This window comes from Bos taurus, chromosome 29, assembly GCF_002263795.3.
Source record: "Bos taurus isolate L1 Dominette 01449 registration number 42190680 breed Hereford chromosome 29, ARS-UCD2.0, whole genome shotgun sequence".
Lineage (NCBI taxonomy): Eukaryota > Metazoa > Chordata > Mammalia > Artiodactyla > Bovidae > Bos > Bos taurus.
In genome coordinates, this window is record NC_037356.1 from 39,014,141 (window position 1) to 39,029,084 (window position 14,944).

At 44.9% G+C, this 14,944-nt stretch overlaps 1 protein-coding gene across 1 annotated transcript; it reads right to left on the reverse strand.

Moving 5' to 3' along the window:
- Positions 1–4,011: 4,011 nt before the first annotated feature.
- On the reverse strand, positions 4,012–12,830 carry PAG17 (pregnancy-associated glycoprotein 17). Its single transcript, NM_176627.1, is given in 9 exon segments — positions 4,012–4,161; positions 5,864–5,962; positions 6,050–6,191; positions 7,873–7,989; positions 8,910–9,103; positions 10,268–10,386; positions 10,485–10,602; positions 11,562–11,712; positions 12,778–12,830. Coding segments are annotated over 9 exon segments (1,143 nt in total).
- Between the last annotated feature and the right edge of the window lie 2,114 nt (positions 12,831–14,944).

Sequence of the window (14,944 nt, forward strand, 5' to 3'; positions counted from 1 at the left end):
ATGTATCACATTATTTCAGCAGATCACTTCAATGTCATTTTGGGTCAAGCTAGAAATGGACTATGGGTGGTGTGCTTTTGTCAATTCCTGTGAGTAGTTAGATGACTAAATGTCTGGTTACTTCATTGCATGGTTGAAATCATGCTTGGGAAAGAAAATAGATCAAGTCCACACATGTTTTGTTGTTAAACAGCAAGCATAGTAAGCTTTCTAAAGCAACTGCAGGTAATTTAAACATGAGGGGCCAAACGGGGAAAGTTTCATTAACAGGCTGAGATTGGACTGTACAGGTTGCCATAGTTGTTGCTATGACAAGAAGCCATCTCAGCTACTTGTTGCCATGCTGGAGATGTGGGAAATGGAAAAGAGACCAAAAGCCTTACAACTCTCCTTGCAGTGTGATTTCAGGCTAAAAGTAGTTGACAATGAAAGGCTGACTGGTAAGGATGAGGAAGGGAATAATCTGAGCCAGTAATCATTAGCTCTTTTGGGAGCCCAGAAAACAGAAGCATTGTCTCATTCAGAGTTCTGTGTCATGTTTCAGAGATAGATATCATTTGGCTTGAATCAGTATTTAGCCTTGGAAATGGCAGCCATAACCTCTAAACAGAAGATTTCCTTCTCCCCAGGTGACAGAATAATTCATATTTGTTCCAGACTCAGGAACCCAGAAAGCCCTCTCAGGGCCACTTGTTCTCAGCAGGCACACATGCAATCTATAAGGTGGAACTATCATCATGGTGCCCATTTTCCAGATGAGGAAACTGAGGTTCTGAGACTTGATCAAAGTCACACAGCTAAGCATACGAAAAGCCAAGCACAAACCCAGGGTAACAGTCCTCAAATTGTGTGTTTTTGCTCCACACCCACTGGGAGTGGTGGGTGGTGATCTGGCACCAAACTTAGGCAGAAGCAAGCAGTATTCAGACTTAAATTGAAGTAATTGAGGAAAACCACTAGTCCAATAAGCTATGACCTAAATCAAATCCCTTATGAATTTATAGTGGAGATGAAAAATAGATTCAAGGGATTAGGTCTGGTAGCCTGAAGAACTATGGATGGAGAGGTTTGTAACATTGTACAGGAGGTGATCATCAAAACCATTCCCAAGAAAAATAAATGTGATTTAAAAAAGGGGTTGCCTGAGGAGGCCTTAAAACAGCTGAGAAAATAAGAGAAGTCAAAGGCAAAGGAGAAAAGGAAAGATATGCACAATGGAATGCAGAGTTCTGGAGAATAGCAAGGAAAGATAAGAAAGTCTTAATAAGTGAACACTGCAAGAATTAGAGGAAAATAATAGAATTGTAAAGAGTATAGATTGCTTCAGGAATATTGGAGCTACCAGAGGAACACTTCATAAAAGGATGGGCACAATAAAGGACAGAAAAGTCAAAGACCTAACATAAGCAGATGAGATTAAGAAGAGGTAGCAAGAATGCACAGAAGAACTGTAAGAAAACCGTCATAATGACTGGGATAGTGATGATGCTTGGGTAAAGCACTCATCACTCATGTAAATCCAGATATACGGGAGTATGAAGTCAAGTGGGCCTTAGGAAGCATCACTACAAACAATGTTAGGAGAGGTGTTGGAATTCCAGCTGAGCTGTTTAAAACAACCTAAAGAATGAGACTGTAAAAGTGCTGCATTCAATATGTCAGCAAATTTGTAATACTCAGCAGTGGCCACAGTGCTGGAAAAGGTCAGTTTTCATTCCAATTCAGAAGAAATGCAATTCCAAAGACTGTTCAAACTATCATGCAATTGCTCTCATCTCACTTGCTAGCAAGGTAATGTTCAAAATCCTTCAATCTAAGCTTCAACAATACATGAACTAAAAACTTCCAGATGTGCATACTGGTTTGAGGAACAAGAGATCAAATTGCCAACATCCATTGGATCATAGGAAAAGGGAATCCCAGAAAATATTTCCATATGCTTCACTGATTATGCTAAAGCCTTTCACTGTGTAGACCACAACAAACTGTGGAAATTCTTAAGGAAATGGGAGTACCAGATCACCTTACCTGTCTCCTGAAAAGCCTGTATGTAGCTCAAAAAGCAGCAGTTGGAATAAGACACAGAACAACTGAAAGATTTGAAAGTGGGAAAGCACCATGACAATGTGTATATTCTCACTCTAGTTATTTAACTTCTATATAGAATACATCATTTGATATGCTGGACTGCATAATTCCCAAGATGGAATAAAGATTGCTGGGAGAAATATCAACATCCACAGATATGAAGACAACACTGCCCTAATAGCAGAAAGCAAGAAAGAACTAAAGAGCTTCTTGATGAGGAGAGGAGATGCAAAAACTGGCTTAAAACACAAGATTAAAAAACTATTCACAAAAATATACTCAACATTCATGGCATCCTGTCACACCACTTCATGGCTTACGATGAGGGAAAAGTGAAAACAGTGGCAGATCTTATTTTCTTGGGCCCCAAAACCACTATGGGCCTTGACTGCAGCCACAAAATTAAAAGACACTTGCTGCTTGGAAGGAAGAAAGGCTATGAGAAACCTGCAGAGTGTATTAAAATAGGCAGAGACTCACTTTGCTACAGAAGTCTGTAGTGTCAAAACTATGGTTTTTCCAGTAACCAGGTACAGATGTGCAATCTGGACCATAAGAAAGGGGGAATGGCAAAATATTGAGCTTTTGAACTGTGGTGCTTGAGAAGATTCTTGAGAGTCCCTTATACAACAAGGAGATCAAACCAGTCAGTCTGAAAGGAAGTCAACCTCTAACCCCTGCTGTCTTAGCTGAGCCATCTACTGAGGGCCTCAAGGTGGAAAGAATGGATGCTTCCACTGCAAAAGGGCCTAACCATGGCAGCTCCAAGCAAATAGTTTGTAGCTCCACCCCTGGAGGAAGCTCAGAGAGGCTGAAGGCTCTGTGTACCCTGGCTCCCCCGATACATGTGTTGCATTCTCCCCAGCATTGGAGGCCAAGCAAGGGGCATTCTGGGTCCTGGAGGAAGGGGATGGCTCAGGGATCCACTGGGGCTACCACTTACCAAGTAGGACTGGAAAGGACAGAGCAGGCATATGTGGCAGAGACCTGGTAACAGGGGTGTGGCAACAAGAGGGAACCAGCTCTGCATGAATTACCTCACCCAAAATCCCCTGGAGGAGAAGCCCAGTGATAAGATCATCTGAGATGGGATGGAGAGAGTCTATTTCATTACCCCTTATAATTCCTCTGAATGAGGAGGTGGTGGAGTAGGTGGGTCATCACAAACTCTTCCATGGCCTAGACCATCTGCCAGTCGCTATCCTTTGGGCTGCTTCTCCCCAGCTTCAGTCATGTAGTTCGGGAGGAAATTGACAATAATGTGTGCTGCTGGGTCAGGGCCAAAAACCATGTAAAGCCAGTGAAAAGTCCCCATGTCCCTGCCAGAATGCCTAATCTGGGGCTGTACATGTGATCTGAGGTGGGTCATTCAGAGAACACCCTTGAACTCTGATGTCTGCAATCTTCTTTCCTTACTAGGTGATGCCTTTGGGATTTAAAACCCTAGGGCAGGTAGCTTGGACTCCTTCACTAGGTGTAGAAGCCTTACGGAAGAAAGTTGCCAGGCTAAGACCATCAAAGAAGTGTGAAGGGAAAGAGCGAGAGTGAGAGACAATTGATGACTTCTGATTTCTTGGGTCCAGTCACTGAAATCTTTGTATTTGCTCCGATTCTTGTGTCCTGGATTCCCAGAATCATTTAAATAAGTCTCCCTTTTCCTTGAAGCCAGTTGGAGTAGGGCTCCTCTCAATTTTGATTCAGACTTGGTTCTAGAACCTTCCTGATCATTGTATACCTGCCAGACACAAACAGACACACCAATTTGTTTCAGCACCATTATGAGTGAAACCCTTTATTCTTTACTGAGAATAGGGTGTGCAGACCACCAAATACAGTTCACCTGCATCCTGGGAAGGAGTGCTCAAAGGGTGAGTGAGTGTATGTTAGGAGAGGCCTTACTGATTCCTGAACCACTCCCAGCATTTACACTGCCCGTGCCAGGCCAATCCTGTCATTTCCTCGATCAAAGACTGAGAAATAGAGCCTCAGGAAGACGTCACCCAGGATCCAGGTCTCTCTAGACGTCCTCACTGTGTTCTCTTTAAAGGCAGTATAGCAGTGGCTTTCAGAATCCTGGGGGAGTCAGAGACACACTCCAGTCAGCATGAGCCCTTACCGGTGCCTCCCCCCAGTACCCAGAACCAGCACAATTTGTTTTATTCCCCTCTTTTGGTAAGTATCAAGGGGTTTTCTCAGCAGCAGAGGATTTGAGAGTTCAACCAAAACCAAAGAGGGCCAAGACATGAGGTTGCCATGAGGAAGTGTGTGGTGAGTAGAAGACTTGGAGTTGGGGAAACAGAGGAATAAAAAATAACAAAGTCCTACTGTAGAGCATAAGGAATTATATTCAATATTCAGTGATAAACCACATGAAAAAGAATAAGAAAAAAATATTTTTATGTGTATAGCACACTTTTTATCTGTATCACATTGCAATGCAGCAGAATTTAATGCAAAACTGAAGATCAGCCACACTTCAATATAATTTTTTAGAAAAGAACAAGTGTGTCCATAGTTCTCCTCACTCCCTGTTTCCATCCTTATGACTCCTGCTCCTTGTTTTCTCTGTAGAGAATGCTGGTTCTCCTCCTGTGTGCCCACAATCCATACTTTATTAAAAAATAAAACTTTATTTTGTATTGGAGTAGAGCTGATTAACAATGTTCTGAGTTTCAGGTGGACAGTAAAGGGACTCAGCCATATGTATCCATGCATCCTGGTCCCAAAGATACCCCTCCCATCCAGGCTGTCATATAACTGAGGGGAGTTCCCTGTGCTACACAGTAACTTGTTATTGGTCATCCATCTTAAATAGATCAGTGCCCACAACACGTTCCTGAAGACTTAACTCAGGAACTCTACAAAGCCTCCTTTGGTCCTCACTCACCCTCCTTGGCCACTCCAGGCTTGGTTGGGTAACGTACTCTGGTTCCCCTTCCCCACTGGTCAACCTGTAGCCTTTATCACCCTTAGTAAGGCCCCAGTGCTCCAGTGCAGACCACCTTGAGATGCCATTTACATGGAATGCAGTGCAGTTTTGCCTTGAACCAAGCAAACCTGCATATGGCTCAATGAGTTTGTGGTTTAGAATTCCTGAAATTCCCTCTCTTCCTCAAAGCCTTCTTTGAGCCCATCAGCCTGCTCTGAACTCCCGCAGGGAGCTGACATGAAGCCTCCACCCTGTGCCGGGGCTGAGCAGTCACTGTGCACCCAGTATTCACCTTAGTATCCAACCTCCCCACAGAGGGGTCGGGTATCCCAACTCACAAAGGAGGCACCTGGCCAGAGCAAGGGGAAGATGCAGCCGAGTACTAAGCTGACCATGTAATTTATCACCCAAACCAGAAAAAAACTTGAGAAGGGAAGGCAGACTGTTAACTTATGCTGGGACATCACACTGGGAATGCCCCCAGCCATTCTCCTTGTAAGATGGCCTATTTCAGGGACCGCTAGAGCTGACTTCCATGTTCATACAGCTAAGGGTTCAGATTGAATTGAAGCTCTTTGAGGACTGAGGACCTTAGTGTCCCCCCTTGTGACTCCCACAATGCCAGCATGGTGTGGCGTCTCCATATTTGTTTCATGAAGATAAGTGTCCCAGACGGCCCTTTAATCTCAAATGGTTGGTTTTCTGGCAGTCATTGACCCAGCCACAGGTCTCATCAGCATCTGCAATGGTGTGAGATGGCCAGTAGAGGGCGCGCTCCTCCCAACAGCAGCCCGTGGGTTGCTGCAAGCCCCAATTTAAGAACACCGCTCAGTGTTGTCCCCTCACCTTGAGGATGTAGGCTCGTGCTGGCACCGGGTAGTTGATGCCGTTGATGGTGAAGATAATAGAGGGCAGGGTATTGACCACAGAACATGAAACGTAGTGCTGTTAGAGAGAGAGGGAGAGAGTTTGGCCCTGGAGATCCTTGTTGTGTGTGGAGACTGGGAGTGAACCTGAGGCATGACCCTTCACCTTGGAACCCCGTGGCGTGGTGCCGATGAGCTTCTGTATGTTATTGACCAGTCTTCTTGGGCCTTTGATCAGTGCTGTTCCGGTGTCCACAAGGGCCTCGCAGCCTCCAGAACAAGCAATAATCTTTCTTTTCATGGAGATGCTGAGAGAGAGTGGAAGAAAGCAGGCATCAAGATCAATCTGAGTCTCACCAGAGCTGACCCCTTCCTGACTGTCTCCTAAACAGCCCTTTGTCTCTTGCCCTCTTTTCCCTTGCTCTCAACACAGCACCTTTCATGACATCCTCGAATGCAGTACTTGAATACACCAGGATATTTTGCACCTTAACACAGACTGGTCTTCCTTCCTAGAAGACTCCACTCCACTTTGACTAGCAAATTTCTTCTCATCTTCTGGATTCCACCTTAATTGTATTGTTTTGGGGAAGTCTTTCCCCCATGTTTATAAGTCTCCTGTCTTGGTCACTCTCTGTAGACCCTTCCTCATGTCTGCTGCTGCTGCTGCTGCCGCTGCTAACTCACTTCAGTCGTGTCTGACTCTGTGCGACCCCATAGACAACAGCCCACCAGGCTCCACCATCCCTGGAATTTTCCAGGCAAGAGTACTGGAGTGGGTTGCCATTGCCACCTCCTCCTCATGTCTAGCATGTACCAAAGGCACAATTCACTATGTGGGTGAGTCACTTCATGTACATCTGCCTTCTTAGATGTGAGGGCAAGTTTTAGTCTCCTTGCCTCCCTAAAGTGCCTGGCACACAGTGGATGCCAATGCTTGTCTGTTCAATGACTGAATGAAGACTGAGAAAACAATAAGAAACATCCAGAGAGCTGTACCTGGTGGGGAACAAATAACGGGTAGCACACAGAGTGAAGATGAAGATTCACCAGGGCAGCAGATTCTCATAGTAGGGGGAGAAAGGGGCTCCTCTGGGAGAGGGTGTCTCCAAGCACTGCTCCAACAACCAGCTCAGACCCTGAGACCCTGACCAGGAAATATATAAGTAGCCCACAGAAACTCCAAAGAACAGGTCAGCATTTGTCCTATGCTCTCTCACACAGAATCCAATCAATTATGCCTCTTGTCCTCAGGTCACTCCTGGATCCCACCTTCCTGATTCTCTTATAGACCCCCCCACTGTATGCCCAGGTACATGGGGTGTCTTTTTTATTAGTTGCTTTCACGTCTTAAGACTGCAGCCAACCTCTCTCCAGTGCTAGGTAGCTGCTCCCTAAGGAGACCAGTTTTCCCCATTTGCTCAGAACTTTCCCTGTTCTTAAACAGACGTTTATCTGTACTGAGAACTTCCTATGTCCAAGGTAGCCCTGGACTGTTGGTCATCTTATCATAACTCTGTTCAGGCTGCTAAAATACTCCCTGATCGTCTGTTCACCACAATGTAGAGTCCTCTAACCATGCTCCCCACCTCAAAGGGCAGTGGATGCAGCTCTCTCCCAGCTGCACAGACCTCTCTGTACCCTTTTAGGACCCTGGTCAGAGCCATGCTCAGAAGGCCTGGGGATTCTGAACCCATGGATTGTTTGTGTATCTGTGTGCTTGTGTGTTTATTTGTATGTGTGTTTGTATGTGTCTCTGTGTGTGCTTGTGTGTCTCTGACTACCTATGCATGTTTATATGTGCCTCTGTGTATGTTTATATGTGTCTGCTTATGTGTTTCCATGTGTCTGTGTGTCTGTCTGAGTCATTGTGGGTAGTGTATAGTCTGTGTGACTGTGTGTCTGAGAATGCATTTGTGTGTGTCTGCCTGTGTCCATGTACAGTAGCGGGAGCATCACTTGGGCTGACCCTCAGAGGAAGAGGCTTACCGGTCCACGTGTACAGTCCAGCCGCCCGCTTGGATCAATGGCACCCAGTTGAGCTCTCCCTTGTAGTAGCGGTGGTCCACCCCACCAAACATCACCACACTGCCCTCCCGCTTGTCTCTGTAGAGAGAAGTGAGGGGGGATCCTTGGAGGACAGTAAAAACAGCACTGTCTGAGAGCTGTGCTTGTCCACCCATCAAAGCCCTAATAAGGTCCCCACGTAGAGATGCAGAAATAGTGTCTGGGAGCGACTGAGATCCAGACTGAGGTCTGTAAGTGGTTAGTGAGTGGCACAGAGGAGGTTAGAAGCTGAATCACTTGGTTGGGCTCCACCCACTATGTCTTCTAAAGACACCCTGAACCTCCAGGGACCTGAGTGCTCAAACACCCTCAGAGGACACGGTGCTGAAGCTTTTGGCTTTTGCCTTATCCACCTTGTCATTTTTCAGGAAAATCAAGGCCTGGGAGTTCTAAGGGTGTGGGTTCAGGTCACTAAGAGTTGGCTCCACTAGCCTGTGACCTCTACTGTCCAAAGGGCCCCATACTCAGAAGGGACCCCACCTCTGCTCTCCCTGTCTTGAAATGCCTAATATTTCTTGAACAAGGTTTCCAGAGTTTTGTGTCCCACACTTTCGTTTTTCACTGGAACCTGCAAATTGGGTAGCTGGTCCTGGGCTCCCAGTGAAATGCTAATGAGGAAGGAAAGATATCCACCATCCTTCTCCTTACTTCCTTATCAAATACATAAGAAAATCCTAATGCTTTTTATTCAACATGCTTCCTGTTGCCTTCCATTAGCCTTCCTCCTCACTCACCCCAGGAGACCAATTTACTGATCTTGAGCCCAGGATCAGGGTGTGTTCTAATAAAACATTATTTATAAAAGCCACTGGTGAAGCCAGATAAGGCCCTTGGACCATAGTTATCCTGGGTTAGATTATCTCTCAGGATACTTCTTTATCAAGTGTTCTACAATTTTCATGCAACTGAAAGCATCTTACAGCTAATTTGGATAAAGTGATTGTCTATCTCAGACTTACTTGCTCAAGTAGAAGGCAAAAACAGGCTCAGAAATGGCACCTTCATTCTTCAGGTTGTCAAAGATGGGGATGGCTCCAGAGAAGGACATGTTCGGATAGTTCAAGCCCAAGACACCATCAAAAGGTATACCATCAAACCCAACTTCTGCCAGGCTTATACAGAATGGCTGGTCAGTACTTACAAGGTCCCCAATCTATGGGAGAGAAGAGTGTTCCCATTTACAGATACGTGAAATGGGCTAGGACTGGGCTAGGGTACATTGCCATTAGATCCTCAGAGAAGAATTGAGGCTGGGCTCTGTCTTCAGTGGCCCTCAGATGATTAGACCAAGCTGGGAGGGGAATTTGGGTTCCACTTGAGAGAGGCTGTGAATTTTAAAACATCTGCCCCTCTGAAAAACACCACTTGAGTGAGTCAAATTGGCCTCGTGGCTTCTGTACAGGTGTGGCAACCAAGTCAGGCCAGGACCCATTGCTGCCACCTTATGGCAAACTGAGTGGAGAAAAGGATAGCCTTCTCTTTGGCATCACTGTGACCTAATGACAAGAATGGACTGCATTCTCTGTAAGGTACTGTGGATTCTGCATCTGTCCAGGAAGACAGAAGCCGAAAACACAATCTTACTTGCAGGGTTCTATGAAATTACTGCCTGGGGAATTCACCTTTGGGGATATGTGTGTATTTGTGTGTGTATGAGAGAGAAAGTGAGAGAGCAGAACTACTCAAATAATTTGGGGGAGGCAGGCCATAGGTTAATTAGACTCTCAAGGATCCTCTAGAGTGACAACTCATTTATCAGGCCCCTTGACTTCTCAGGCCTCCAGTTTCGCACTATGGATACCTGAAGCCCTTGACTGCCCCCAGGTCCCCAGATCAGTTTTATCCTGTCCCCAAACACCCCACAGCAACTTCAGTCCTGAAAAGCCAGGCTAACTCCACCTTTTACCACATGTGTGCCCTCAGCAAGGCCCTTTCTGTCTGCACGTCAGTTTCCTCATATGTCTCATGAGCTAATCAGAGTAACTGCTGTGTGAGGTTGTTGCAGGATTAAGCCAATTATCAGCTGAAAGTGCCTGGAACAGTCTGTGAATATAAAATTGGGTGTTTTTTTCCCATTTTCTCGCCCCCAGCAAAATGACTTGAACTGCTCATGGGCAGAGGAGCTACAAGTCTACACTTCAAGTCACCCTCTGGGTTAGCTAATCTGCTCATGTGTCACCACAGGCACTGTCTCCCCAGATGCAGGGTCCTGTGGGTAAGATGGCCAATATCTATGGGAGTTAGGCTAAGAAGGGTCCTACATCTGTTTTGCAAGCAGGGGTCACTCCATAGCCAGTCCAGACTCAGCATTTGTTACCCGAACAGTGTCATAAACAAGAAGTCCTTTCATCCTTCCAGTATTGTACTTGATGTTGAAGACCTTTTGGGTATGCCGGAAGGTGGAAGAATAAAGATGTATGAACATAACCTTTGTAGCTGCAGACACAAGAGATGAGTGTCATCAGGTGCCAAGGGTGGAAACAGGGGAACAGGGCAAGTGAAGGATGGTCCGGGTAGGGGGTGTCTGTACTCACCACAGGCTAGACTTTGGCAAAAGACGGAGGGCACCCACAAGTCAGATGAGCCTGTGTCAAAGACAACCTGGAATTCCTGAGGGGGTGTTCCAATGGTGATGTTACCCACGTAGAGCATCTACAGTGAAAAGGAGGGAGTGGGTTAGTGCAGAACTGGCTACCCTCTATTCCCACACTACTGCCTCCCTCGGGGTGTCACATATCTCTTGAGATCACTTTCTAACCACCGTGCAGCTCACAGACTTTGGTCACAGAGATGTCTGCATTTGATATATTTTTCCTGTGCTGTATTGTATGCAGTATATTGATTCTATGACCAGGCATTGAAGTGGTATCGCCTGCATTGGAAGCACAGAGGCATAATCACTGGGCCTCCAGGACCACTGGACACCCAGGGAAGTCCTGGTACCTTCACTTGAGAAGGTCTGTAGTCCCTTCAATCCCTTCTCCAGGAGGTCATTCTGGATCAACCCCTGCCACTCCCTCTATCAGACCACATCCAATCAACCCCACACAGGTGACCCTTTCACTCGACATGTATATACCCTTTGCCTATCTCTCAGGCTGGCATGGGCATTCTTGAAGACAAAATAAGCCCTTTGTCTAATCTAAAAACAGTAACCACAGTGTTAGATTCTTATGGCCTTACACGGAATACAAGTTCAGTAACTTTTTACTGCTGTGGTTCTTGCATCTGTGGAAACTAAATTCCTCTGCCGGGGGAGTCACAGTTGCTTTGCAGTTGGTTCTACCTTTTGATCAGTGATGGCTCACTCTTCATCTGTAACTGAGTGGCTCACACAGTTCCTAAGGAACAATCGCCCTCAAAGTAATGACACATCTTTGACACAGAAAGGGAGTTTACCTGCCACCTGGTAATTGCCGGGCCCAGTCACCAAGACCAACAGTTGAGGATGAGAGTACCTTCTCCTCTGGGTGGGGTCCCTGTTTTCCAGTGTGTCTGCCTCCTGCAGGAACCCCAACCCCAACATCCCACCAGGCACCTCCAGATGAGCCTCGGTGCTAGGCTAGAGCACCAGGGAGCTCTATGGAGCACCATCCCCCCAAAATACTCACATCCATGATGTTTCTCAGTGGGTGAATAGTTAGATTTGAACCACGAGAAGAAATCTGGGACAGACTGTAAGTATGTTCCTTCAAGAAATTGTTCAGCGTGTTTTTTCCACTGAGGGTTTTTCTCATGGTCTTCACTTGCCTTAGAGGTATTCTTTCATGGAACATTTGACAAAGAAAACAAAGAGGATGCTACAATTAGCTGTCAGTGTTAAGGTATAATTGTCATTGTAATGACCCTCTGTATTTTCTAATCATTTTTATGAGGCACATTATTATCAAAATTTTATGCATATACCATGGCAAAGACATCACTTTGAATACAGGCTCTGTTCTGCAATCTTGGATAAGCCATATGACTGTGTGGTGTCTCAGTTTCCCCTTCAGTAAAATGGTGGAATGTAACAATACAAACCCTCCAAAAAAGAATATCTTGGGGATAAGTGAAGTGATGGATATAAGGTACCTGATAAATAAGAAGTCTCAACATGAAAGTCATTAGCATTGCTGTTGCCATCCCACACTATCCTTCTCATAGAACCTCAGGGAAGGAGGTAGAAGGGGGACTCTTATCCTCTTTTACAAGGGAGCAATTTGAAATGCAAAAGGTTTCTGAGTTGACTGTGGTCACACTGCTTGTCAGACATAAAACAGTGTATATAAAACAATGTATCTTTCTCCACTTTGAAAGAGAAGTGAGAGCTGAAAAAAGAATCCAAGATATAGGGAACAAGTAAGGGAAATTCAGAGGCTTGAGAAGGAAGGATGTGTCAAATGAAAAATTAAAAGAAAACAACACAGAGAGAAATACACTCCCAGTGCCTTCCAAAGAGATGGAGAGATAAATGACAGTGATACAGAGATGTAGACATAGACATATACACACTTAAGTAGACAGGGAAAAAAGAGGACATGTTGAATAAAATGTAGAAAAGTGCTATTCCACAGGACCACATCGACATCTGCATAGACTGTGCACTGAACAGTTGCAAGGAGTTGCATTTTCAATAGGTCACGACATGACTGGACCCCAAGAATTGTGCAGCCATGCATATCGACATAAGACCTTGGCATCTACAGTTCCTAGAGCAAGTTACTTATCAATAATAAAGATTTAGGGAAATATTCTGTTGCCTTCTAAACCTGATGGGTGGAATAATCAGGTGAAAAGAAAAATCCGAGAAAGGAACATGATGTGGCTTACAGTCCCCATACTTACTTGACTATACACTCTGAGAAGGCCACTAGCCAGAGGAGCACAAGCCACTTCATGCTTCTTTCCTGGCTCCAGGTACTCAGGAAAGTTTTGGTTCTTAGCATGTAGTGGTGACCAGGAGCCCCTAGTTATATATGCTCCGACCTACCCTAGTTTTCCCCTGTAGGCCACTAAAAGATCTAAAAAAACCACAAAGGTCTCGATAAAATCTTTACCTTCATCAGTGTCCTTCGCGAGTGGCCTTTGAAGCTTCTCAGAATACATAGAATTGAACTGTAATCTCTTCCTTGAAGCTTGGATGGAAAATCAGACTGATCTGCATGGACATCTAAGAAGACAGAGAACCTTGCCTACTTGGAGGAAAAAACGGGTAAGAACATCATGAAAATGGATACTAGGGGCTATGCTTGACATTCGTGGTTTCAGGTCATCTTCCTAGCCACTTCATGAGATATACATTCCTATCTTCATTGGAGATGAGATTGCTAGGAGGATAAGTTGTCAAATGGCAAAGTCAAGACTTCAGGAGCAGCCCAGGGACATACAACTGGCTTTAGGTAGTGGGTCTATTGGCAGACAACAGGGTCACTTATGATGCCAGTCTGCATCAAAGAATTAGGACAGAGCAGTACTTCAATTGCTTAGTTTCAGTATTGGAAGAAATGTCATATACATCCACAAGATGTTTTACATCATCCAGCAAACATACAAGGAAGAACTGTGTGCTAGGTTCTGGGTTAAAGGCTTCGAAGTCAAAGTTGATCAAGACAAAAGTACTGCTTATCTTAAGAGAGCTAGCAGTCTAGTTCACACAAACTCATGGCCCCTGGAGGCAGGAGATATGATAATAGGACTAGGTGGCCATGTTGGACCCTTGGAAGCACAGGCCTTACCACTGGGAGCAGCCTTTCCTCCACTTCAGCCATGCTGGAAAGCATGCCAGTTGCCTATGTTTTCAGGAGAATCAGAAGTTTGGATATTTATGTACAATCTATTGATTTTAATGTTACCAACTAAAATTTTTTCCCTGAAAAAAAACAGTGGGAACTAAATCTCCACAGCAATGTGCTGGAATCAGCCTTCAGTCTCTGTAGGTTTTTGTTTCTGGCCTAGAGTTGGGAGTGCAGTAGGGACAGAGAGGAATTTAATTCATGTTGGTTGATTTAAAAAGAGACTGAATGCATACTAAACATGCTGACTCATTGGATAAAACTCTGATATTCAGAAAGATTGAAGGCAGGAGAAGTGGAAGACAGAGAATGAGATGGTTGGATGGCATCACCAAGTCAATGGACATGAGCTTCAGCAAGCTACCGGGAGTTGGTGATGGATTAGGGAAGCCTGGCATGCTGCAGTCTATGGCATTGCAAAGAGATGGACACAACTGAAGGACTGAACTGAACTGAACAAATTGAGAACAAGACTAATAAATCTATTTTCATCAACTTGTTGTTGACTAGCTACCTATAACAACACATTACTTAATTGGCTTTATAATTCAGACTTATGACTCTACATTCAGAGTGGAATATCTTCTAAGGAAAAACAAAAAATACATCCCATCAAAAACAAAACCAAAGAATACCAAAAGAAAAAAGGGAAAGAAATGTGACACTATATGCAACAACTTCAGTTCAGTTCAGTTGCTCAGTCGTGTCCAGCTCTTTGTGAGCCCATAAACGGCAGCACACAAGGTCTCCCTGTCCTTCACGAACTACCAGAGTCCACAAATACTCATGTCCATTGAGTTGGTGATGCCATCCAACCATCTCATCCTCTGTCATCCCCTTCTCCTCCTGACCTCAATCTTTCCCAACATCAGGGTCTTTTCAAATGAGTCAGCTCTTCACATCAGGTGGCCAAAATATTGGAGTTTCAGCTTAAGCATCAGTCCTTTCAGTGAACATTCAGGACTGATTTCCTTTAGGATGGACTGGTTGGATCTCCTTGCAGTACAAGGGATGCTCAAGAGTCTTTCTCCAACACCACAGTTCAAAAGCATCAGTTCTTTGGGGCTCAGCTTTCTTTATAGCCTAACTCTCACATCCATACATGACCACTGGAAAAACCATAGCCTTGACTACATGAACGTTTGTTGACATAGTAATGTCTCTGCTTTTCAATATGCTTTCTAGGTTGGTTACAACTTTCTTCCAAGGTGTAAATGTGC